Source organism: Gobio gobio (assembly GCF_949357685.1).
Source record: "Gobio gobio genome assembly, chromosome: 6".
Classification (NCBI taxonomy): Eukaryota; Metazoa; Chordata; class Actinopteri; order Cypriniformes; family Gobionidae; genus Gobio; species Gobio gobio.
In genome coordinates, this window is record NC_137102.1 from 9572315 (window position 1) to 9599522 (window position 27208).

At 38.1% G+C, this 27208-nt stretch overlaps 1 protein-coding gene across 2 annotated transcripts in view; it reads right to left on the reverse strand.

The window, feature by feature from the left end:
- The window catches only part of LOC307128085 (cadherin-18-like), a 68657-nt gene that overhangs the window by 19487 nt on the left and 21962 nt on the right, over positions 1–27208 (reverse strand). The window contains exons 3-5 of one of the 2 annotated variants that reach the window (XM_079819672.1): positions 14388–14682; positions 11999–12118; positions 205–372 (exon numbers count right to left, since the gene is read on the reverse strand). In XM_079819672.1, coding sequence (XP_079675798.1) covers positions 205–372; positions 11999–12118; positions 14388–14682 — 583 coding nt within the window. The remainder of the gene's footprint in view (positions 1–204; positions 373–11998; positions 12119–14387; positions 14683–27208) is intronic. The other variant, XM_079819673.1, reaches the window with a different exon arrangement.

Consider the following 27208-nt stretch of genomic DNA (forward strand, 5'->3'; position numbering starts at 1 on the left):
GTTTATATGGGATAAACCTGAGCAAGCTCAATAAAAGTTGTTTATTTTCACAATATAAAGCTCAAACGAATGCAGCCATTTGGGATAAATTCACGTTACATTCAAAGGGATTTAGGGATTAGATGGTCTCTGTAGAAGGGCTGTGTCTAAAATCCTGACTTTTTTTCAATGGTGAAAGAGATTGAGTGAAGCAGAGACTCCTACTTTGAGGGAATCGTGGTGGATTGTCATTGACGTCGGTCAGTGAGATGTTGACTGTGGTAGATCCGGACAGACCACCAACTGAGCCGGCCATGTCTTTGGCTTGGATGATGACGGAGTACATCTCTCTAGTTTCTCTGTCCATGTTCGGCAAAGCTGTCCTGATGACACCTGTGACCCAGAGGGCAGAAAGCATGAATGACCGCTGACCTACATACCACATATCCCATTATTGGATGTTCAAAATGGCATTCCCATTTTCGGCAAATTAAGGTGTTAAAGTACAAATATTAAAACGGCCCACATTCCTACACCAAGCAAAGGTTTGAAACCTTTCTAACATCTCTTTTGTTTTCCACAGAAGAAAGGAAGTGACATGGGTTTAAATAATACATTTTTGGGTGAACCATGCCTTTAAATCAAACTTCTAGTCGTTTGATGGCATTTCCAGCAATAAGAGCCCTGTTCACTGGAAGGGTACGTGTCCAGAATATCATGTGTACGCTGCTGCTCTTTGACCCCTAGTTATTGAGGCGGTGAGCTCACAACGAGTGGTTATCCTCTGATTTGCCCCTGCTCTGACCTGTTACAGGTTCTTTTCGAGCTTGACAACACACCAGCAGGCGAGTGCTGACCCCTCTTCTCCATGCACTGTTCGTATGTGGTGTAAGCCCATAGCTTCCTGTTCAGATGTGCACACACATGGGCAAAAAGCATGCTGGTGATCATCTCCTGCATACTCCACAACTCTAAAGCAAAGTCTGCCATCTGCTCCAAATGTTCCCTCAGGAGATAGAGGATAAGGCAGGGATGAAGGGAAGGCTGCAAAGCAGAACAGCTTGGGTTTGCCACGTGAACTAGCATTTGAGCCCCTTTACGCCATGAGATCCCATGGTAATATTTACTGTGAAATGAGCACCAACTGGCAAGACACACTCAGGCACCAGTGCACCCACACAGCCAACAAAGGGTGTCTTTAAAAACAAATGGAAAACGATAGCATCATTTTAAAAAGCATAAACTCTGCCAGTACATAGCACTATAGGTACATTTTATTTACTTGTTAGTGAATATATCAGTATAGGATACATCTTGACAGTTGTATCAAATAACTGTGTGAAATGCCTTGAAATACTCAAAGTTACCCATCATCCTAATGGAGAAATCATAAAAAAAATTGCATTTTCAAGCCAAGCTTTAAATATAGGACATTTCCCATTCTTTTCTATTGATGTTTTACAGATATGTAAAAGTTTTTTTTTTTGTCTAGCCAAAACCTAAGAATACCTAAATGTGTGTGTGTGTGCCACTCTGTATCACACACCATCTACATCAATGTCACCATCAGTAAGGAGATCCTCACTTTCTGTGTAAAAGCACGTCTGCAGGTTCTTCCTACAAAATACAACTTATCACCGTGGTTTCCCTCCACCCATTCACCCCTCTGCATGCTGCATGACCCCCCTCAACACTTGGAGTCAGTGGCCCATATCATGAACAGTTGTTCATCACTTAAAGGACTATATACTGCCAGACATGACAGACTTGTGGACCTCATTGCTGCTCAGACTCCCTGTATGGCTGATGAGCAGATTTTTAAAACACACTACCGTACAGTCTGAACGGTTCAACTCACCTGCAAACACTTTTTTTAGGAATTGCTAATACACCTGGGCCCATATTCATAAAGATTCTAAGAGTCCTCTCAGAAAACTCCTAATTTAGCTTAAAAACTTTTACGTAGGAGTCTTAGCATCAGAGCTATTCGGGACCGATCTGAGAGCAACTCTGAGCAAGGAAAATACAAAAACTTTTATCTTAGTGAAGAGGCGGGGCTGACCCCGTTGCTACGCATGACACAGTCTTTTGAAGACTGTGATTGGTTGGTTGTCCAAAAAGGAGCGCTTTTAAGTATAGGGTCTATTCTAAGCCTTCACTTTGAAATTACAAGCACAAATTGTCCTATTTTACCGTTCTCTCTCACTCACACACACACACATTATATATATGTATATATATATATATATATATATATATATATATATATATATATATATATATATATATATATATATATATATATATATATATATATATATATATATATATATATATATATATATATATATATATATATATATATATATATATATATATATATATATATATATGTATGTATGTATACAAACGATATGTATCGTGAAAAGCACTATACAAATACATTTGAATTGAATATAAATCCTTTTATTATTATTCTAAAACAGGGCAGAGTACTGTTCAATCTCAGCAACTATAGGAAGCATGTTTATTCGGAAAAGGCGATGTTTCCTGTACCCTTAGAACTGTATGATCCATAACAATGTGCTGATTTGTTTGAATCTGTGGGATCATTCAAACAATTTGATTCCTAATAAAATTTGCCAAAACAAAAATATTAACTGCGTTTCTCTCAGAGTGTGATCCTAGTTGTTTTGCTAATAGTTGAGGCTCCTTTTAGCGGAAGGACTCTGATAGTGATGCCAGGCAAAGTGAAAATAATTTATTAATCATAACCTGCTTAAATTGGCTTAAGTGTGTTGATATATGTTACCTGCCAAGTTAGATTTTCTTCAAACCCTGATTGTAATCATTATGATCACACCTTGTAATAATTGCTTTAATGAGATCATAGTTTCTGCTAAATGAATAGATGCTATTAACTAACTGCATGACTTGTATTATCTTTGAACTGCACATTTTTGGACATTACTTTGACACAGTCACCTCTGATAACAGATCACTCTAAATTGTATGTGTGTGTGTCTATACATATATAGCCAATTTGGCTAATTAGCAAAATTCTTAAGTTACCAGTTATTCAGAACTTCTAATAGCCAAAACAAAAATATCAGAAATAAACCAGATTATACACAGCTTAGATTTAAATATATTTTGTATTAAATCTGATTCTGAATCATTGTATTGCGTTCAGCTTTACAACATTCAACCCCCATTTGTGGATACCATTTAAATAAAATAAAATGGAAATAAAAACATTTTCTGTGACTTCTCTTATAATTGTTCTCTTATATAGTTTACCTGCATGTAGCAAAAAAGACGCTAGGATGCTTTTTGCCCCAACGTCTTGGATATGCAGCATTTATGAGAACTGGTTGGAGAAAGTGGCCTCTTGATTGTCTCCTAGAACTCTGGCCTAGGGTTAACCGGTCACAGAGCAGACGGGAAGCGTCCCGCTGCTAATATCTCACAGGCAGGCTCACACCCCGGTCATGTCATTCTGTAGGCCTACTCGCATTTTCAAGTTCAAGGCGGCAGTCCAAAACAGTGAATCTAATAACAATACAGGCAAAAGTGCACTTTAAGAATGAACAAAGTGGCGTTAATGAGTTTGAATTAAGGTATTTGAAAAAAAAAAACAGCGCGAATGGAAAGAGAAGCATATTTATTCATGCCACAAAAACAATTATGTTACTGAAAAATGCACAAATACACAATCTCCTATAGGGTGAACTTATTACATACATATATTCATCCTAAACCATCGTATTTTAATGGAAAACTATGTGAGTGGCGTGTTGGTGCATGATTTTGAACAGCCGGAGTCTTAGGTGCTGCCGGTGTGCGTAACGTCATAAAAAAAACAATGTGTTAGAATTTTTTTACTGCTCCTTTTAGCGGAAGGACTCTATAGTGATGCCATGCAAAGTTAGTGATGCCAGGCAAAGTTATAAAACATCATTTATTAATCATAAGCCGCCAAACTGGCTTTAGTGTGTTGATATGCGTTACTCGCCACAGTTGATTTTCACCCACATTTGGCGGGTTGGCGGGTGTTAATTTCAAACCCTGATTGTAATCATTATGATCACACCTTGTAATAATTGCTTTAATGAGATCATAGTTTCTGCTAAATGAATAAATGATATTAACTAACTACATGACTTGTATTATCTTAGAACTGTACATTTGTGGACATTACTTTGACACAGTCACCTCTGATAACAGATTACTCTAAATTGTTATGTAGAAACATGATTTTTTTCTCTAAAGCTGCTTCGAAACGAAATGTATTGTGAAAAGCGCTATACAAATAAATGTGAATTGAACTGAACACACCAATCAGGCATAACATAATATTGTGTTGGTCCCCGTTTTGCTGCCAAAACAGCCCTGACCCATCGAGGCATGGACTCCACTAGACCCCTGAAGGTGTGCTGTGGTATCTGGCACCAAGATGTTACCAGCAGATCCTTTAAGTCCTGTAAGTTGCGAAGTGGGGCCTCCACTGATCGGACCTGTTTGTTCAGCACATCCCACAGATGCTCGATTGGATTGAAATCTTGGGAATTTGAACCTCAAACTTGTTGTTGTTCTCCTCAAAACATTCCTGAACCATTTTTTGTGGAAGGGAACGTTATCCTGCTGAAAGAGGCCACTGTAGGAGGTACTTGTCAAATTAATCTACATGGATCAAATTATCTACATGGATGGCAGGACCCAAAGTTTACAGGCAGAACATTGCGGAAAGCATCACGTTGCCTCCGCCGCAATTCTCTCTGATTGTGCGTCCTGGTGCCATGTGTTCCCCAGGCCAGTGATGCACACGCACCCAGCCATCCACGTGATGTAAAAGAAAACGTGATTCATCAGGCCAGGCCGCGATATTTTTTTTCCCAGGATGGTAGGGGAAGGTACCGCCTTTTTCATCTATGATTGGCTAGAAGGGCTCTCCTCCTCCGATTGGTTATATAGCTCACGTTCATGGCAGGCTGTCAGCTAGTCTGTTTTGATCGTCGTTAAACGAAGTCAATCCAACATAGCCTTCTAAGAAAAGCGCTATATGTGCGTGTCTTCAGATTTATATTTCAAGTTCACAATTTCATAGACTGTTTAGATCGTGTTTAGATTAGTCTTAGCTGTTTCCTAACCCTAGCCCTAACCCTAACCTCTCAAAACCTGTGCCAAAACCATTTATTACTGGAGCTGTTCTCCCTGTCCGTTGATTTATACCTAATCCTAACCTAAAGATGATCCGGTATGATGTTCTCCAAGTTCTCCTTTGCACAAATATGACACCAGCGACACTTAACTTTCATACACACACACGCACGCACGCACGCACGCACGCACGCACACACAATAATTACTAGTATTGTTTAACATACAGTTAATTTTGATGCACTAATATTGTGTAATCCTTACCTTGAAATGGCTAACAAGTGTTATTTGCTTTGGAAAGAGATTGTTTCTATAGAAGATGGGACGAATCAGTACATTAGCATGACAAAAAACTCTGCTAGCTATAGAAGAAGATGGGACGAATCAGCACATTGGCATGACACAGTGGCCCTTAACCACCACATTTCTGTGTTGCTTTAAAGTTACTGTACAGTCGATTTACCCATAGTGTTTGCCTCAACTAGATACACCATGTGAACTGGGAATATAAATCTGACGGCACGCACACGACAGCCTGGCCTGCCATGAATGTGAGATGACGGTGCACAGCCAAATCACATTTCTGATGTTCACATGCCCACTGTTGGCGCTTTTGGCAGTGGACAAGGGTCAGCATGGGCACCCTGACTGGTGTGCGGCTATACAGCCCCATATGCAACAAACTGTGATGCACTGTGTATTCTGACACCTTTGAATCAGAACCAGCCTTAACATCTTGAGCAATTTGAGCTATAGTAGCTCGTCTGTTTGATCAGACCACACGAGCCAGCCTTTGCTCCCCAAGTGCATCAATGAGCCATGGCCGCCCATGACCCTGTCACCGGTTTACCACTGTTCCTTCCTTGGAAAACTTTTGATAGATACTGACCACTGCAGACCGGGGATACCCCGCAAGAGCTGAAGTTTTGGAGATGCTCTGACCCAGTTGTCTAGCCATCACAATTTGGCCCTTGTCAAACTCGCTCAAATCCTTACGCTTGCCCATTTTCCCTGCATCTAACACATCAACTTTGAGGACAAAATGTTCACTTGCTGCCTAATATATCCCACCCACTAACAGGTGCCGTGATGAAGAGATAATCAGTGTAATTCAATTCACCTCATAATGTCATAATGTTATGCCTGATTGGTGTATATATACCTGAAAAAATGCTGTATACAGTATATAAAATATATGGACATCATTTACACATATATATTTGGGTCTGAATATATACACACACAAAACAACACAACACAACACACATAAGCAAGCCCAAAATGTTAGCAAGGAGCTAACATGTAAGGAGGACCTGTGAGGGAATGACAAATAGGGAATTTCAATTTTATGTTATGTGTGAAAGTGTGAGACGGACAGTTTATATATTCGAACATGCAGTTCCCTTTTTAAATGGACATGACCAGTGGGACTGAGAAAAAATATGCAAACAGATACCTCAATCCGCCAGAACAAATAAACACACGCCAGTGTTCAGCCCCAGAGAATGTCATAGAGATTGCACCCAGCCCATTGAGAGCAGACACCACCTGCCAGGACAGGGGATTTCAGCAGACAACACAACGAAAAAAGCAAAACGTTCATGTTAAACAGGCTCTTAGTATTCAGCTAGTAGCCACAAAGCAGAGACAGAAAGTAAATAACGCAAACAGGACCAGACACTGATGCGGAACTTGGTAAGCCCTGCTCTTTATACTCAGAGTTTGATTTCCTATGAAACAACAGATAGTCAGTCCTTCCTAGAGAAAGTGTGAAACATCACGCAGGTTAAGCATCACCCGCTGGCAAATGGGGCAATCTAACTACTACACAATAATTCTCAGCTAAGAGGATTAGACACACTGATGCAACTTATTGTTCTTTATATAGAAGTGAATGGGTGGAAGCTTCTACAGTTGGAAGAAAACCAAATAAAGTATACTCTACTATACCAAAATATACAGCACAATCCCACGGTACATCATACTATTATATTATACAATACTACACCATTCTGGCCATACCAGACCACATTATACTACAAATATTGAAAATATTTACAAGAATAGACTAGATTAGAACATAATGGAATTAAATAAGCAAAACAAAAAAATATTTTTTTTTATATTAAAAAACCGCCCCAAAAAACAGGAACATTAATGTTTAACATTGAACATTAAACATTACCAAATATAGACCATAGAAAGTGGCTAAGTCACTGACAATAATGACCTATATCAAGTGTTGGAAGTGGTTGACTGATATGGAATTTTTGATGGTTGATGCCGCTACTGTAATTTCACATGCATTACACAGTGAATATAGCAGCCAAATGGATATAGGGCAGCAAAGTTCGAAATCAAGGATGACAGAGATGAAAAATCAGAGCTCATGTGCATCTGCGTTAAGGTGCTGGCATTCTCAGTGCTGTCTGGTGTTATCATTATAAGCATATACACTACCGGTCAAAAGTTTTAGGATGGTAAGATTTTTTTAATGTTTTTAAAAGAAGTCTCTTCTGCTCACCAAGGCTTCATTTATTTGATCCAAAAATACAGCAAAAACTGTAATATTGTGAAAAATTTTTTTTTAACAATTTTTACATTACTTTGTAATCTTAAATTATACTTTAATTTTCAGCATCACTACTCCAGTCTTCAGTGTCACATGATCCTTCAGAAATCATTCTAATAAGATGATTTGCTGCTCAAGAAACATTTATGATTATTATCAATGTTGAAAACAGTTGTGTAAAACATGTTTTTAGGATTATTTGATGAATAGAATGTTCAAAAGAACAGCATTTATCTAAAATAGAAAACTTTGGCAACATTGTACTACCATTCAAAAATGTTGGGTCAGTACGAATGTATTTATTTATTTATTAGGGGAGGGGGTAGGGGGGGTTAAAGGTTAAAGCAAGGATGAATTAACTTGAAAAAAAAAGCGACAGTAAAGACATTTATAATGTTACAAAAGATTATAAAATAAATGCTGTTCTTTTGAACTTTCTATTCATCATAGAATACTGAAAAAAAATACACAACTGTTTTCAACGTTGATAATAATCATAAATGTTTCTTGAGAAGCAAATCATCATATTATAATTATTTCTGAAGGATCATGTGACACTGAAGACTGGAGTAGTGATGCTGAAAATGCAGCTTTAATAATTTACATTTAAAATATTAAAATAGAAAATAGTTATTTTACATTTTAATAATATTTCACAATATTGCAATTTTTTTGTACTTTTAATCAAATAAATGCAACCTTGGTGAGCATAAGAGACTTCTTCTAAAAACATTACAAATCTTACCAATCAAAACTTTTGAACGACAGTGTATATCTACGAATAAAGTTTTATAGTTGTGATGCTCAGAGCAGAATAGATGAGCCTCCATGAGCATATCCCTCTCCTAGAGCAAAAATGTCTCTCTAGAGACCTGGGCCCGTATTCATAAAGATTCCAAGAGTCCTCTCAGAAAACTCCTAATTTAGCTTAAAAACTTTTACGTAGGAGTCTTAGCTTAAGAGCTATTCAGGACCGATCTGAGAGCAACTCTGAGCAAGGAAAATACAAAAACTTTTATCTTAGTGAAGAGGCGGGGCTGACCCCGTTGCTACGCATGACACAGTCTTTTGAAGACTGTGATTGGTTGGTTGTCCAAAAGGGGGAAAAAAGGAGCGCTTTTAAGTATAGGGTCTATTCTAAGCAAATTACAAGCGCAAATTGTCCTATTTTACCGTTCTCTCTCACTCACACACACACACACACACACACACACACACACACACACACACACACACACACACACACACACACACACACACACACACACACACTATATAAATGTATATAAATCATTTTATTATTTACCATGCTGTTAATTTCCTATAAGGTATTTGATTGGCTTAGAATTATAAACATTGTTCCACTCTTTCCAATTACTCTGATTGCTGGCATTGCTATTTAACTGGTGCTTTGAAAGTTGATTTTAATGCAACAAACATGATCCCTGCACGATCTAATCTATAGCGTCTTATTAAGTCACTGTCACCCATTGTCTGCAACACATTTCTTCTCCCTCTTCGTCTTTCTGCCATTTTCTGCGCTGCTAAAGAAACTCTTAAGCCTCTTAAAAGTCCTCGTCCGTGCTCCTAACAAATTTGACCTTAAGACCTCTTTTAAGGGTTAAGATGCTTTCTGAATTACTTTTTTCTTTACTAGGATTTTTTTGTTAATTTTAAGAGTACACGCCCACATTTCTAAGAATTTTCTTAGAATTTTGTCACTAGGAGCTACTCTTTGCATTAAGATTCTTTATGAATACGGGCCCTGGAGTATTGGATTATTTGAGCACAATTCAAACACACACTGCTCTCAGTGCTAAGGGTACAGAAAACAAGGAAGCAACACTGATATGCAAGAGTGCAACGTTAAACCAACACCCAATGATAAAACCCAGATGTGAACATTATCATTTGGCCTTTTAATCCCATCAAAATCTCCATAATAGCTACAAACAGAGGATTAGTGATGAGAAAAGTGTTGAAAGAGTGACCGCGGCAGGATTACAGTCCATCCAATCTCATAGTTTTAGCGCCAAAGACACCACTAAAAGACAAACCGCCATCAGAGATCCCGCTTCAGTGGAGGACGGCAACAATCCCAAGGGTCCCAGCAGGAGGGAGACTGAATGAGCAATTACACATAATAAATAAATGCACAGTGGAGTACCCATGAAACAATACTGTGTAAATTGGCGTGGTTTTGTGGTGGATATCTGAGGGATGGAAGTATGTATTGGTGCTAAGATGAGTCTCTTTGGTCAATAGCTCACGCTGTTACTGACAAGGCACTACTGAAGAACTATGCACGCAATAACAGCTGGAACAGATGCTACTCACCATTTTACCTTGTACACTGCTGATATAGATGTTTGCGCACTTGCACACACCACCCTGGCACGCTCAAACACATATAAGCCAAGCAAATTTATCCTGCACCAAATAGGCTCTATCATGGGATAAACACTCTGCAGGTTGGCACTTTCAAACTGGGACAAACACCCTCCAGGCACATTCAACCTGACATAAACAAACACCACCACTGCGGAAATTGAACCAAATGGCTACTAAGCACAGAATGAAAAAAGGAAGGAGCAAAGGAAACATTAAATTAGGATATACACTGTAGGCGAGCGGTACATCATAACAAGTAGGCCACGGTTCGGGTGTTTTTTGCCGCCACAGAACGCTGTAGTCTGGGTCGCACAGTGCCGCACTCTCTATGTTTCAATCATGTGTTGATAATATTATGAAAATGATTTGTTTATCCACCCGGGCTTTGCAAGAGTAATTGAGTGTTTCATGTTAGTCTCAGAAGAAAACCATCCATATTCATCGCCCTCAGTTTATTGATTTATTTCTAAGATACATTTGAAAGTGATATTTCCTACATTTCCCGCATTATTTAACGGAAGTACACGTGTGTGCCTGAGTCAGAGTGTCTTTCAAAAGGGCATACAAATCTAAATATATTCTTTTAAAGAATTTGTTCACTTCAAAATGAAAATGTCCTGATATTTTACTCACCCCCATCACATCCAAGATGTTCACGTCTTTCTTTCTTCAGTCCAAAACAAATGAAGTTATTTGAGGAAAACATTCCAGGATTTTTCTCACCAAAATGTTGAAGGTCCATATCAAGGCAGTTTCAAAACGCTTCGAAGGGCTTCAGACACTCTGCGTGAGCCCAGATGAGGAATAGGGTCTTATCTATTGAAGTGTCATTTAAAAAAAGAAAAGAAAAAATAATATATTTTTAACCTAAATTGCTCATCATGCGCTGCTCTGTTAAGTGCCAAGGATTGCGCAATCACGAGGGAAAGGTCACGTTAAACGTATCGCCCCAAGCGAACGTGCGAGGACTAATACAAACGCCCTTTACCAAAAACACTCCATTTTCAACTTCAAAATCGTCCGACATCATTATTTTACCTTTTTTTGCTAAAGGGCGTTTGTTTTTCGCACGAGTGCTTTGTGAACACGGGGGCGGTACTTCCGCCTACATCTAGCGTGACCTTCACAACGGGATTGCGCAATCCTTGGCATGTCGCAGAGCAGCGCATGATGAGCAATTTAGGTTAAAAAGTATATTAATTATTATTTTTATTTTTTTTCAAACGAGCGATCGTTTGGCTAGATAAGATCCTATTCCTCGTCTGGGATCGTGCAGAGCCTCTGAAGCCCTTCGAAGCGCTTTGAAACTGCATTGATTTGGACCTTCAACATTTTGGTTACCATGGGAGTCTATGATGGGAAGAAAAATCCTGGAATGTTTTCCTCAAAAAAACGTAATTTCTTTTTGACTGAAGAAAGAAAGACATGAACATCTTAGATGAGATGGGGGTGAGTAAAATATCAGGACATTTTCATTTTGAAGTGAACTAATGCTTTAATGCTCGACTGATGTCATTGTGTCAAAAGACGCATTCTGGTACTGGTCAGGAGAGGTCTTTCCCCTCGCTCTTTGGGGCTTTTTGCTGTTTTTATTTCTTCAAAGGTGGAAACAACATGTATGACAGCCCATCAACAATGTGAGAACCCATCAATTATGATCCACATAGGGTAGCGCAATAATTTGGGAGTTCCTTTGTGAGCCTGAAAGCAGTTTTTACAGAGAAACTGTATCTGTGTTTCCTACAGCCTATTATTGTGGAATGACTCATCCGCTGGTGACTTTGCTCAAGCTTGCAGGAACAATCAGAAAATATTCAAGTGGAGCCTTCTACAATCGAAGGCATCTCAAAGCGTCCATAAAACAGGTTATTCGGAGAAAGTGAGGTCTTTGCGTACCGGTTTTGGGGTCAACGGTGAAGAAAGGCTGCCCTTGGAGAATGCTGTACACGATCTTGGCACTGTTTCCATAGGTGGGATCGTCGGCATCTGTGGCAGTGATCTGGAATACCGAAGTTCCTGTGTGGATATAAAAAAATATGTCCAAGTTAAACTGCTAAAAATATTTACATGCACAGGATTGCATTCATTCTCATTAATGCATGCCACAACCATGCTCTGACAGAGGCAGATGCTGTACTAATATGCTGCTTGCTAATTCAAGTGAATCATCTCATGCCTCTTTGACCTGTACCAGGTTGAATTCACCTGTCATGAGCCTCTCTCCTCCAAGCCTTAATGCATCTAATGCTATTACAAAGTGTCTGGGGCTTGGGTGGTGGTGATAACGCTGCTCTAGCCTAAGACTCATTTTCAATTTAAGAAAGAACACAAACACAAAAGAGAGAAAGCCCCAGGCTCTAGAATAGACCCTCTTGAAAGGCCAGAGACCCTCAACTGACCTATATGGCTCTATCAATGGTGCCAGTGATTACTCCATCACAGATTGGTGAGTGGAGTCAGATAGCTTGCCAGCTCATTTGTGGTGTTTGTCATGTACCCGAAACTGAATATCTTATTTGGAAAGGCACAAATAATGACCTGTGGATAACGAATTCTATTGAACAATAGGCAAAAATGCTAATTATTTTGTAACGAATAAAGCAATCTTTAAATTAACATATTAAAAACGATAATGAAATGGCATGCCTGTGACGCTACTAAACTAAAGTGAGAAATTGATGAATGAAAATGTGCACGCTGTGATTTTAGGCTTAGGCTTAATAATTTGCTGTTATTGTGCCCTGATATATTGTTGTAAACTAATATTCTACATTATGCATATTACTTACATTTTGAAATGTCTATAATAATGTTTTAAACGTTCTGAGCAACATTAAAAAAATAGGGGGGAAAATGTAGGTGTAAAAATGTATATACATGTATACAGTGAAAGTTCCGTTTGGGGTCCATATTTTTTTAAATCAAAACTTTAATTCAGCAAGCACGCATTCAATTGATCAAAAATGACAGTGAAGGCTTTGATATTGTTACAAAAAAACTATTTCAAATAAATATTGTTCTTTTAAACTTTATTATGTTCATCATGAAACCTGGAAAAAATGTTTTCAACATAAAAAAAATATTTATTGAGCATCAAATCAGCATATTAAAATGATTTCTGAATGATGCTGAACATTCAGCTTTGTCATCATAAATTACATTTAAAAATATATTGAAATAGAAATAATCATTTTAAATTGAAATACAATTTCACAGTTTTTACTGTATTTTTGATCAAATAAATGCAGCCTTGGTGAGGATAAGAAACATCTTTCAGAAACATCCCCCAACATCTGAACAGTATTGTATAATATACATCATTTATATTATTTTTATTATATTATTTTTATTATAATTGAAAAAAAAAATTGTACAAGGCATATTTGCTGTATGAAGTTTTGACACACGTCCAGTTTAAGTGTCGCCCACATCCAGTTCTATCTGAATACTGTACAGATAATTTTTTCATTGCAACAGATACATATAATAGCCTTCCGTTTGTTTAATATTTGTAAAGACTTAATGCATTTCATTAAAAACAGTAGAGCAAAAAAATTTAAGTGGTGGCAGAGAGCGACTCAAGGCCAAAAGTGAGAAATAAACCTTGCCCTTATCCTAGCTGTGCCCGGGGGGAACATTGTGCCGAAAGGTTGTGAGGAATGATAATTTCACAGCTCTTTGGCTTGAGTCCAGCCAATTGATTCGGATAGGAAGGAAGAACTCTATGGACAATTAGCACTTTCCTGACAGTCCATTTACTGCAGGGTTGATGTGCACAGCCATTGATGCAGACTGCAAGGTCTGCATGTGGATTACTCATGTATTAGGGGTGGATAGCACAGATCTATAATACATTGACGTTTCAAATTGAGATACGGGTGAAAAGAGGTGAACACAGCTGGTTTTTGTTTATCAAATGCTGTATTAGTTTGTAATGTGTGAGTGAACATACTTTTCAGGCTTTCATGTGAGATTCTGGTTTGATTTTGACGTTACTCTTCAAATCAGTTTTTCAACAACAGACAATACATGGCATCCTCTTGAGAGGCTTTCTATAAGAAACAATAGCTTTAATAAATCCCACTCTAAATCCACCACAACCAACCAGCAGCATGCGATGAGCGAGCTCAGGTCCAGGCCAGAAAGAATGCAATTGGACTCTGCGGTCTGAAACTGATGAGCCAGCAAATAAAACCTATGCTCTACTGACAAAATGTTCTTGTGTTCCCCCAGGCACAGTCTCAGACACCCCCCTAGAGCCAGGAGGTCCTGACTGTTGGCTCACCGATGTCTGCCATCTCAGGCACGGAGGCTGAAAAGAGGCCGTCTGGGAATTTAGGGGCATTGTCGTTCACATCCTGGACCTTGATGATGAATTCGGACTCGGGTTCCACAGCTCTGTTGGTGAAGCGGTCGACGGCCCGGGCATGGAGTACGTAATGGCTCTTCCTTTCTCTGTCCAGGCTTTTCTTTGCATGAATATCTCCCGTTAACTTGTTGATAATGAATATGGTACCGGCACCTTCTCCAGAGAGTAGATACTGGACGGAGCCATCGCCTTTGTCTGAGTTTGAGTGCAACTGAAAGTAACAAAGAAAATATGGTTTTATCACTCTGTAATTTTGCCTTAAAACAAAATGTAAATGTTCTGTGGTGTGGTGTTAAAACTGCATAATTAGTTATTCTAAATTTCTGACACATCTTGGTATTTTGAAATGCAGATTATTTGTGCAGTTTAGAAAGAGACACACAGTCCGGTCCACATGTTTAAGACCACATTAAAAAACAAGGCAGGGTTGCGACGAATTCAGAATTGAAAAACTGTCTCCCTTTCAGTTGATTAGTTAGAATTTGAACTGAATTTCTATCTATCTATCTATCTATCTATCTATCTATCTATCTATCTATCTATCTATCTATCTATCTATCTATCTATCTATCTATCTATCTATCTATCTATCTATCTATCTATCTATCTATCCATCTATCCATCTATCCATCTATCCATCTATCCATCCATCCATCCATCCATCCATCCATCATTTGGAACAACATGAGGGTGGATAAATAATCAGAAGTTTTGGTTTGAAAAAAGAGAACAAATGTGAATGTCCTTTTATCCGTGACAGCTAAAGCAGAAATGAAAATGCATTGGATTGCGATTTAGTCTTCAGAGCTGAGTGCCTAGAGTTCAGATTATTCACTGGTGTCTAATTCACAAATTCGTATCAAACTTTATTGACTGTATTGACAAACTTTGCTTCTAGTTAAAAATTACAATTCATTTGAATTCTACTTCCTAATTTGAACTGTAATGGTGCGTTCACACCACACGCAAATGAAGCGTTTTGCACAAGTTATTTACATGTTAAGTCAATGCAAAGACGTGAATAGACATTCTGAGGTCGGGCAATCTGGTAAGTTGTAAAAAACGCTCTTTACTCAATTTTAGCTATACAAAGGCTATTGAGACTACAAGCTAGTTAAAGCCGGCAAATTGAGCATATTCTGCGTATTTTAAAACAATCCATGTCAGCCATTTCGCAACAAGAAAAGCCGGCTGGTAGAAGCCCCTCCCATGACGCAAATTCGCGTCTGTTGTGTAGTGAATTTCACGTGCAAATTAAAAAAACTTCACAAGCGAATGAAGCGAGCAAACTCAAAATGTCAAAACGTCCAACTACGAGCGAATAGCGCGATTTATTCAAATTCAGGAACTTAACTCAAATTTAAAATGCACTGATTCTGAATGGCGCACAATAGGAATTTGAATTTAAAATCAAATTTAAACCAGGAAATAAACACAGTTTTATAATTTAAAAAAAGAAACACAACTAGAGTAGGTCACACTTATCAAATTAGTGACATTAATCATGCGACTCACAGTACAGACAGTCATATATTATTGCTTCCAATGAAGCACAAAATTATTAGGATGCTCAAATCATATGGGAGAACATGATCATCCGGCTTGACAAACTTCAGTAGAAGTTCATGTTAATTTCTCGATACAACCAATAAAAATGATAAAATTTGCTGCAAAACAGCAACATTATCCACATTAGAAATACAGCAACTTAAATGTCAGTCTTTGCACTTTTAAATCCTCTACCTTTAAGAAAACAGGATATTAAATGATATAGACCTAAAAATAAATGATCAAAGTCAGAAGACAAAGACATGAAAACAATCCTGTCATAACCTTTACATGTGTGGGATAAATGACATCATACAGTTCAAGCTTTTACATCATTTTCTCATGACAAATCTATCACGGTAATAACTGTGCCGCATCCCAGCTCCTGTCACAGAATGCTCTTGATTTGTAATTAGCATGCTCTTTAAATAGAACACACATTACATTTACGAAATGAGCACAAGGATACCCCATGAGTTCTGAGAAAATACTTTTCAGAGGAAATGGTTGTCATTCACCCATCATTTTTTCAGACTTCAAAGAAGTTTAAAAGTACACCCTTGCTGTTAATACTTTCTGCTTTGGAATATAAATGTATAATTATTTTTTGGAATTCACGGGTAAAAAGTCATGGTAGAGAGTCAGCTACCCTGACATTATGAGGCTAAAGCCTGTGGCTCCGAACCAGAACAAAATTGAGTTTCATGTGAAATACACATGCATCACAAGGGTGAAAGGATACCTCCTAATAAACATGGGTTAATCCCACCGCATTCATATTAGTTGTGCAATAAGATATTCTGTAACAGAATATTGCTTTTACAGCCTCAAGGTAAGAATTTTCTGTAATACCAAATATAAATATCCAAACAAGTATTTAGAATTTGCATAAGGAAATATGCAGTCTACAGCTATTATGCTGATCCTTCAAAGACCTCATTTTACTTATTTATTTATTTATTTATTTATTTATTTATTTATTTATTTACGCACAAGCAAAGTAAGTTACAGCCCTTGGTCTGTGGACTTTTCTGTATGTCTGACTACTTATTTTATCTTCACATGTCAACCACAAACGCTGGTATAATATTATAGCATTCTCTCACCCGCAAAATCATGGGGTGCAACCAATTTGCATAAAAACGGACATGAAATAATATCACAAAGATATCTCTTTCACCATTTATGACAAAACAAGGCTAGTTCAGGTTGTGAAATGTCATGTGGTGCGATTCCCCAAAAACTAGACATGTCACGCTTGTATGTAATTGACCCATATGTTTGCAGAGATGCAACATGAAGGATCACTTCTGTTCATGTCAGCTTTCAGTGTAAAACCAATATATGAAACCATCTGTGGAACATATTTCATTAGTATCACATATGCTATGCTCGTGTAATTAAAGTAACACAAACTGAAGAAAGAAAAAAATGCATACAAAACAGCGGAAAGCTTCAAATGTACAGGGAGCTGGATGAGCCCACCTGAAACAGAGACACTGCTATTAGGCCACTTATCCAACAATAAATGTTGCCATTTCAGTTGCTAATTATCATTACTGTGGCCTCAAAAAGGCAATGTGTCTGATCCAAAAAATAAAAATCTGAGCAGTAGGAATTGGCAGAGCATGGCCCTTGGTGTGAAAAAAAAGGAAAAAAAAACATTACTTGGCATGTTGCTGGGTTGCTATTCAAGCAGCTTTCTTTTCCCACTGTGCTCCCATAATTCTTGGCGGCCTGTGTAATCCCACCGCAGTGAGCAATTAGTCAGAATGACGTTCACCTTCCAAACCTTTTCCCCCTGGCTAAAAGGGGCATTCACCTTCTTAGATATATATGGGAGCCGGGCCTGAAAGCACACTATTTCTGGGGCTATTGCTTTATCTATAAAACTTTGTGTACATGACTGGTTACAGCTGCAATGCAGCAGGGCACATACAGTATTAAACCACACCAAACATGCCCTCTCTTACGCACACAGCTAAACCCGAGACCCAAACCCAAGCAGCGCCATTTTTTGAGGATGCTCTTGTCTACCTTTTTCATCCTGCTATGTATCCTAATGTTCACCTGCTGCATCCAGCAGTATGAAAGATTGAAGGATCCTCCTACACTGTACTTGAAAAGGAGTAGCCCTTGTTTTGAACTTGCCTCATATTTATGGAAGCACCATTCACTCCTCCGAATGCATTAGGTTCCCTAAGAGATGCATAGAGGATTGAATCATGTGTTCTATCACTAAACAAATTCTTAAATAGAGGATACTTTTTTTTTTGAAAATGTCCTAATGCTGTTCATCAATCCATTTATTTTTCTAAAAGTGATGCACATATACACAAAGATGGACTAAGATCTTCAACATTAAATATACTCTATTTACTGTCTGGTTCTGGTTTTATTGTACATTATGAGTGCATGTTATGTCTATAAATAATAGCTTTCTTTTGTAATCTAAAACAAATTTTCTTTTTCTGCTGATGTCACTTAAGCCAAGCAGGCTATTGGTGAGTCAAGTTTACCACTGGCCAAATCCCTGTTAAAGGGTTAGTTCACCCAAAAATGAAAATTATGTAATTAATTACTCACCCTCATGTCATTCGACACCCATAAGACCCGTTCATCTTCGGAACACAAATGAAGATATTTTTGTTGAAAGCTGATGGCTGAGAAAGGCTTCAGATAGGCCTCCATTGGCATTCAGTACATTTACACTCCCAAGACCCATAAAAGGCACTTAAAACGTCGTTACAAAGTCCATCTCACCACAGTGACTCTACAATAATTTTACGATGTGACGACAATAGTTTTTGTGCGCGAAAAAAATCAATATAACGACTTTATTCAACCTCTTCTTGTCTTCCGTGTGTGCCTCCACGACGCATGCGCATCAATTTTTGAGCATCTCCTTACCTGGCCCGAATCACAACGGTAAGCTTGTAATAATGTGTTATAATTTGAGTGGTACTGGTGGGTTTCCGCTGGAAATTTGAGCATGCCGCCGTTCATCTTTGCGTCATTACGTCACATCTGTATACATAAAGGAGTCCGGCTCGCATGTGAGGATGATGCAGGTGGTGGATCATTTATAGCCTTTTCTCACAGCAGCTGGAATAATTATACGTATCAATTTGATGGCGGATTGTAATCCAGAAAGTTCCAAATGACAATCATCAGCGACAACTGGAGATTGACCCGTAGTCAAAAGCAAAAGATTAAAGTGTACATAAATTGAATCTACAGGTAACGCTAAAACACACTAAATACACGTAGTCACGCAATGCTGATGTTTATAACATTAACAATAGACTTGGTCGGCATTACTGGGAACGCCCACAAAAACGTCATATTCACCATATGCCGTGGGGGAAAACAAGCCATTAGAATGAACGCACGTAGACCTTGTTAGACGCTTTATCTTTACTCTAAAACTTCAGATAACTTACTAGAGGTGCAGAATTCCACATGGCAACTTTTCGGGACTGCATCAAGCAAAGATAAATCGTAATCATTACAAAGAGTAAAGAAAAAACGTCTAACAAGGTCTACGTGCATTCATTCTAATGGCTTGTTTTCCCCCACGGCATGTGGCGAATATGACGTTTTTGTGGGCGTTCCCAGTAATGCCGACCAAGTCTATTTGAGAACTGAGTATAACAATAATAAATATAGCTGCAAGCAGCAATACTGGGGCCAAGTGCAACAGAAGCAAACAAGGAAGCTAACAGCAGACCAACTGAAAAAATGAGTGAAGACATTTGAAGCAAAAATGTTAAAACCCCACATTGAGTTGTATAGAGCCAATTTCATATTTTGTTTAATTATAGCGCCAGCAAGAGGCACAATCCTACAATTTTTTGTTTGTGTCCTTGGAGTGAGCCCATACATGTGTGTGTCAATTTTGGTGAAAATATCTCATTTCGTTTTGGAGTTATAGACATTTATATGTAAAAACACGTAAACAATGACTGACACCTGACTTTGATTGGATTTTACTACCCCTTACTATCAATATTTTGACATTTGGACAGCATGTGGACGCAGACGGTTCAGAAGTTATAAGCAAAAATAGCCATTTTTCGTATCTCCGGACTAGTAGGTGGCGCTGTTCCGAAACGCAGCATGTTGCCTCAGGTCATGCTTATGATGACATGTACCAAGTTTGGTTTGAATACGATTTACCGATGCAGAGATATAGCCTTAAGTGTATTTTTGCAACCACTATGTAAAATTTGTTTGCGCGTTTATCAAAAATTATTTGACGAATCAATTTGAATTCCATAACTTTTTGTCAGCATGGTCTGGAGATCATCTGGTAACATTTTTGTGAAAATTGGAGCAACGGCCTAGTAGGAGTTTGCAAAAGTAGGTTTTTCGGTTAATTAAAAATGGCGGGAACATTTTCATGACAGAAAATGACGTCACATGGTGACATCAAATCGGCTTGAGCCAAGGAATCAAAAGAAAAAAATATTTTGTTTCTATCCATTAGGGTTCAAAAGTTATTAACATAAACATGAGTGAAACATTGGACAGGTGGTGGCGCTAGAGGGATTGTTTTAGAGACTCCAAAATTGGTGTGGTTAATGTTGGTCCAGACTTCTATCTGTGTGCCAAATTTCATAACTATCCCGCAAACAGTTCTATGGGCAGCCATAGACTTCAATGGCGGAATAATGATAATAAGAAATCTAACGGTTTCAATAGGTGCCTTGGCCCCTAATAATTTGCACGGTTTGATGTGATATGAGCCAAGCAATTGTTAGATTCAATCACTGATGGTAGCGTGATTTATTGTAGTAGTTTTTTCTCAGTTAGAGATCGTCTACATGTTTCTTATTTGTTCAGATGACATTTTCCGGTGAAAATTCTTATTTTGGTCATACTTCCAAGACGTCGAATCTGTGATTCTGAAGTACAATATCCACACTGGTGCGGTGACTGACAGCCACACACACTCCTCAAAACATGAGATTCATGCGCGCTGAGGAGCCGTGCCGATGCACAACCCACGTAAAGATGATAACTCCGCAAATAACTGCTATTGCAGGTTTCAAACAGAGATGGCAACAAAGAGGCAAAACTTAAGGACTGCAGCTTTAAATAAATAAATAACAAATGTAAATGAAATATTTACTGACATGCATTAGTAGTAGTAGTAGTGGTAGTGGTGGTGGTAAATTATTTTTTGAAAATGAAAATAAAATTAATAACATATTGTTTTTATAACCATCACCTTAAAGGTGAAAGTTAAGTACTTCTTTAATACGTGGTTGTGAACATTTCCATTATGTAAATAATAAAATAAACAGCTGACAGACATTAAAACGGCTTTAGAGTCAACATCCTGTGTGCAAAAAGTCACAGCACAACAAAAGAGGAGGGTAGGCAGATGAGTGGAAGATAGAATGCATTGACTCGTCCTACAGAAAGTGTGACGCTGTACCCCTTCACAATATTACCACACGAATGCAGGCTTTGAGAAACCTGCGAGACAGATATAGACACAAATCTGAAAGCAGCCAGCCTAGAAAATACAAATGCATCAAATGCGATTAATAGGATTATAAATGAAAGCAAACACTTGAGCACAATGAAAACTCATTAACCATTTGAAACAAACTGGGTGTGTTGCACATTTTGCATGCTAAGCAGACTGATCCGGCTCAGAATACGTTCTGCCATTAACTTATAATGGTGACCACTGAGTATTTGCACACCCTCTCAAATACATACACACACACACACACACACACTCTATCCTAATCCTACGCTTCATTCAGGGCTCCAAGGCGCTTTATTGTGGTGCTAAAGCGATGCATTTAGATGCACTAGAGCACCTATTATGGATCAGAAGCCTTTTAATGTATGCATGTTAGGAGGTGACATTACTCAATCTTGCAGCATAAACATTTAAGTGCTTTAAAGGGACAGAGACCCTATGGCGTTCCAAGCCTCTTATTTCTTCTGCTGAACACGAAAGAAGATATTTTGAAGAATGTCGGTAAACAGTTTCAGTTCCTATTCACTTTCATTGTATGGACAAAAAATACAATTGAAGTCCATGGGAACTAAACTGTTTGTCAAAAAATAGCTTCTTTTATATTCCACAGAAGAAAGTGATTCAGATTTCGGTCGGTTCAAGGGTGAGTAAATGATAACAGAATTTCCATTATGGGTGGACTATCCCTTTAAGAATACACTTTAGTGTGTGAACATATAAATGAGACTTTGAAAAAAACCATATTGTCAAAACAAGCACCTCATTAGAGGTGTCTTGGTTCGACCGACCTCATTCCTACAGCTGTTTTAATATTCATAACAATGTCTACATTAAGAATGCACAGAAAGAACATATACCAAACACATTTCTCTCTGCAGAATGCAGACATGACCGTGATGCAGGGTTTGCGGTTACTGCTGCCGCAGACCTGAGAGCACAGGTTGCCTTGTGCAAGGGCTTGATAAACTGCCCACGCTACAAGAAGGAAAGGACTGATTAAATCAGGGCTCAGCCTTCACCGCTAACCGCAAATTAAAGCCGGCGTACTGATGGAAAGGTCAATTTTACACTGCACCAAGAGCCCTTCACGTCAGAATAAGGAAGCGTGCATGGGCGGCACGGAGTTTGGTAATTTGCCATTAGTGAGAAAGAGGTGAGCGGTTTAATGTAATCCTCCCTTTTAAAAGCTGCAGTGACAGATATTCATCTGCTAGACCGACTCCAATAGGACGACAGTGGACTGATCTCTATCGGTCTTCCTCTACTCCAAAGTCTACTTTACTGTATACTTTCGCTAGTTATCACACATTCACACTAATGTGGGCTACCAGTCTGCTGGTAAGGAGATTAACAGAGAAAGAGACCATCCAGAGCGCCAGCAGCTCGCTAGCTCTCTATTACAAATTTCAAAGCTTAAGCTGTTTGTGTGCGTATGCATCTCTTTCTGGGTGTGTGTGTGTGTGTGTGTGTGTGCGTTTTTCTACATGAAAAGAGAGCATATTTACCACAGCAATAATCTACAGTACGAAGAACAAATTGTATCTGCTAGGCAAAAATATACTAAACAAATATTTTCTCTTTTGCTTATTTTTTTCAAACTGAAAAAAGCTCTCAAGTGCGTGCTGGCAACATTTTCACATTATTCATTTGATATAAAAGAGAAGTGTGAAATAAATCAAAGAGCAGCTGAATCGAACCCCATGAGAGTGTTACGTCTCTTGCTCAGCCAGAAACTTCATCTGCTATTGTGTAGATTGTGTAACCAATGGATACCACTGATCACGCATCTATGGCAATAACATAAAATGAGCATAATGCCAGTTGACAAAAAAAACATGCTGGGTGTTATGATAAACAGCAATTTGTCTTGTGATAATCATATTTCAAATGTTACAAAAACAGCCTTCTTCCAATTCAGAAACATTGATAAGCAACAGAACACGCTATCGGTTTCAGAAAAGCTACGTTATGCATTCATGACATCTAGACTAGATTACTGTAATGCATTACTAGGTGGTTGTCCACTGTACAAAAAAAACTATTTGGAAAAATTGTGGAAATTGATAATTACATATTGGCCCAATAAATGTATATTCACCGAACACCGAATATTTAACTTTGCTCAATTAATCTATGAAGTCAAAGTGAAAATCCATGTTGGATGAACAAATCCTACGTCCAAAAAAACTGTATATGCATACGCAAGATGCGCGGGAGAGCGAGCAGAACTGAACCAGCCGGTGCTGAAGACCGAAACAAACATTCCCAAGAGAATAGAGATATTCGTCGTCACAAGACGTTGGTGAGTATTGAGCACGGAAGTTATTCTCCAGAGCTTTGCTTTATGACCCGTGGCCTGTTGCACAAAGCTGGTTTTAGTTCGAGATTAGTTTGAACAAACTCTGGTTTTTCGGGCTCAAGAAAGTGGATTGGTTTTTAACAGTGTTCATAACCATAGTAACTTAAACTACACGGCTAACCTGCTCTGGAATAGGTTTTCTTCTGGGTTAGAGATTGCAAACCCAAACTGGACCAATCAGCTGCAAGTAAAAATGCAATAAAGCCACACCACCTGTATCTCTCGTTGAACTTGATCTAAACCAGGTTCAGGGTTTCTGCAGGTTTCACAAAGTCAAATGAAAGACTTTTTGAGACCTTTTTAAGACCATTATGAATGAAATGTGGAGATGGTGGTCCAGTGGGTTAAACCACTGAACTGATACGCAGAAGGTTGCTGGTTCTATCCCAGCGGTCACCACCAGTGTATCCTTGAGCAAGGCACTTTACTCCACGTTGCTCCAAGGGGATTGTCCCTGTAATAAGTGCACTGTAAGTCGCTTTGGATAAAAGCGTCTGCCAAATGCGTAAATGTAAATGAAATGCAAGACCTTTAAAAGGAAATGCAGTCACAAAATTACTTGCAAAGTAAATTAATTTCATTCAAATGGAACAAATCGATAAACTTGTATTGATAAACTTGCACTTCCTCATAGCTCAATCCCACAAGGATTTCGCAAAATTTTTTGGGGTGATTTTCGAGATCGTAATCAGCAAATTATAATTGGGCATTAGAATTAGTGTTACACGGACGTAGGAAAATTAAGACGGGTTTAAAAATGATTTAAGACCTAAAACAGAATACTTAAGACTTTTTAAGGTCTAAAGTTTAGATTTTGAAATTCTAGACTTTTTTAGACTTTTTAAGACCCTGCCGAAACCCTGAGGTTGGATTTATCTGGATTTGTCAACTCTACACTTACACTAAAACTCAGAGTTTGTTCAGCTAGCTTCATGCAACAGGCCTCCGGTATGAAGTTTAACAAATATTTTGTAGAATCACCAGTTCCTGCATTCATTGGTTACATGAGTGTGTTCTCGGTTACCACATAATTATCTAATGGTAGCCAATAGTTTTATTTTACTCATGTCATACATGTCTAAAATAATAGGTAATAAGTAAATTAAGTCATTTGTGTGATATATGTGCCATGCGACTGTTGAACACGGTGCCGTTAGATTGCCGCCGGCCTCTTTCAGGGCTTATTGCCTTTTAATATCAAACACGTCAAGCTTGTGATTTTCTTAATCATCCATTCATTCGTCTCATCCTCATTTTATAATTAAGTAACTTCTGTTCTGTCACTTGCCAGATGTGATGCAGGGGAACTTTGTCATTAATGTTAGTTTTTATTTTTATTTGCAGGTTTTTAGCCTATGCAGTGCCACTTTTCTTCACCGCATTAAGGGAGAAATAAACTATTGTTAATACAATTTAAAATATTTAATTGGACCAACAGTTTGGCAAATTACATTTTTTCATTGGCTCAACATATTATTTCTGATTGAGCCTATGTTAATAGACTGTTGCCACAATTGATAAAATTCAATTCACAGAAATTTAATTTGGCCAATTGAAAATGTTTGATTTGGAGAGGCCTGCATTTTTTTACAGTGCTGCATCCTCAATAAGCAAACTACAGTTAGTACAAAATGCAGCAGCTACAGTTCTTACCAGGTCAAGAAAATATGATCATATAACCCCAATTTTATCATCTCTACACTGGTTACCTATTAAGTTCCGTATCGATAACAAAGTATTGCTACTGACCTATAAGGCCCAAAACGGCTCCTGTGTATTCAACTGATCTTTCACCCTACAATCCATCACACTCTTTAAGGTCATACAACTCTGGACTTTTCTGTAAAGCTGCTTTCAAACTATATGTATTGTGATTTGTGAAAAGAGCTATACAAATAAATGTGAATTGAACTGAATATATATAAATGCAACCCGTTCTCACTCTCAAGGCGTCAAAATATCAAGAGTGAAAATTATTTAATTTACGCTATTTAGACACGTTTGAACATGTAACCCAACCCCATCCCATCCCTAAACCTATCCATTTGTGTATTATATGATATAAAACACAGATATAACAGGCAGATGCAGGCACAATTTATTCAAAAAGTACAAATAATCAAAGTGTTCCAAGGCCAGCATCTCCACCGGCCAAAGATCATGAACACATTCAATTTCAAAAATTGCAGCCCGTTGCGTCAGATTTCATAGTGAAATTGCATTGGCTCTGGTATGTCTCGTGACCAATTGCGTCATTACGTCAGCTTTGATTGTAAAATGTAATTGGCTCTCGTGAATCGTGTGTATTAATTATATTTACATTTATGCATTTGGCAGACGCTTTTATCCAAAGCGACTTACAGTGCCCTTATTACATGACAATCCCCCTGGAGCAAAATGGATTAAAGTGCCTTGCTCAAGGACACACTGGTGGGGACTGCTGGGATCGAACTAGCAACCTTCTGCATATCAGTTCCATGGTTTAACCCACTGGACCACCATCTCACACTGAGTGGGATTATTTGAATGAAATATGAATGAGTGCGTTCACGGAGCGGCGGGATCATCATCTCAGCGATAAAACATTAAGATCAACTCTGTTCTTCACATAAATATGACTTCAGAAGACATGGAATGCAACATCAGTTAATAGTTTTATACTGTTTTTGGTCAATTTTTGCAATAAATACCTGTGACTGTACTTGTATTTGCCTGTTACGTGTTTTAAATTGTTTAGAAGTGGGTAGGTTTAGGGTAGGAGTGGGATTAGTTGCTCCAAAATATAAAAGTAATAAAACATTAATAAAATCATGTCTGCTTTTACAAATGCAAAGAATAAAATGCGTCTTGATCTGACGCATTGGGTAAACAACTGAAATCAATGGAGCACCCAGCGTGTCGATGTAGTGACGGCTAGGGGTACCTTTAGCGTCTTCATTGTGATGCGGAAGGCACTTGACCATGCTTAGGATTTTGACGCCTTGGGAGTGAGAATATATATATACCATATTTTCAAAGAAACTTTTTCTTTTCATTTGGCTGATGCTCTTTTGCAAAGCACAATACAGTGTTTTGCTCAAGGGATAAGTGTTGAAAGACTGATTCCAGTACTTAATTAACTATAATTCAGCCTCTTTTGGAGTCCGCCTGATTGAAAATTTGGTCTGGACTCTTTAGAGGTTATTTTCATCAACTATATAATCATTTGCCATTTTAGTCCGAGAAAAATAGACTAAATTAATAAAAGCAATTCTGATTAAATGTAAAAGAGATTGTCTAAAAAGAAACTGTAAAATGAATAAATACATGCATTTAACACTGTTTACATAA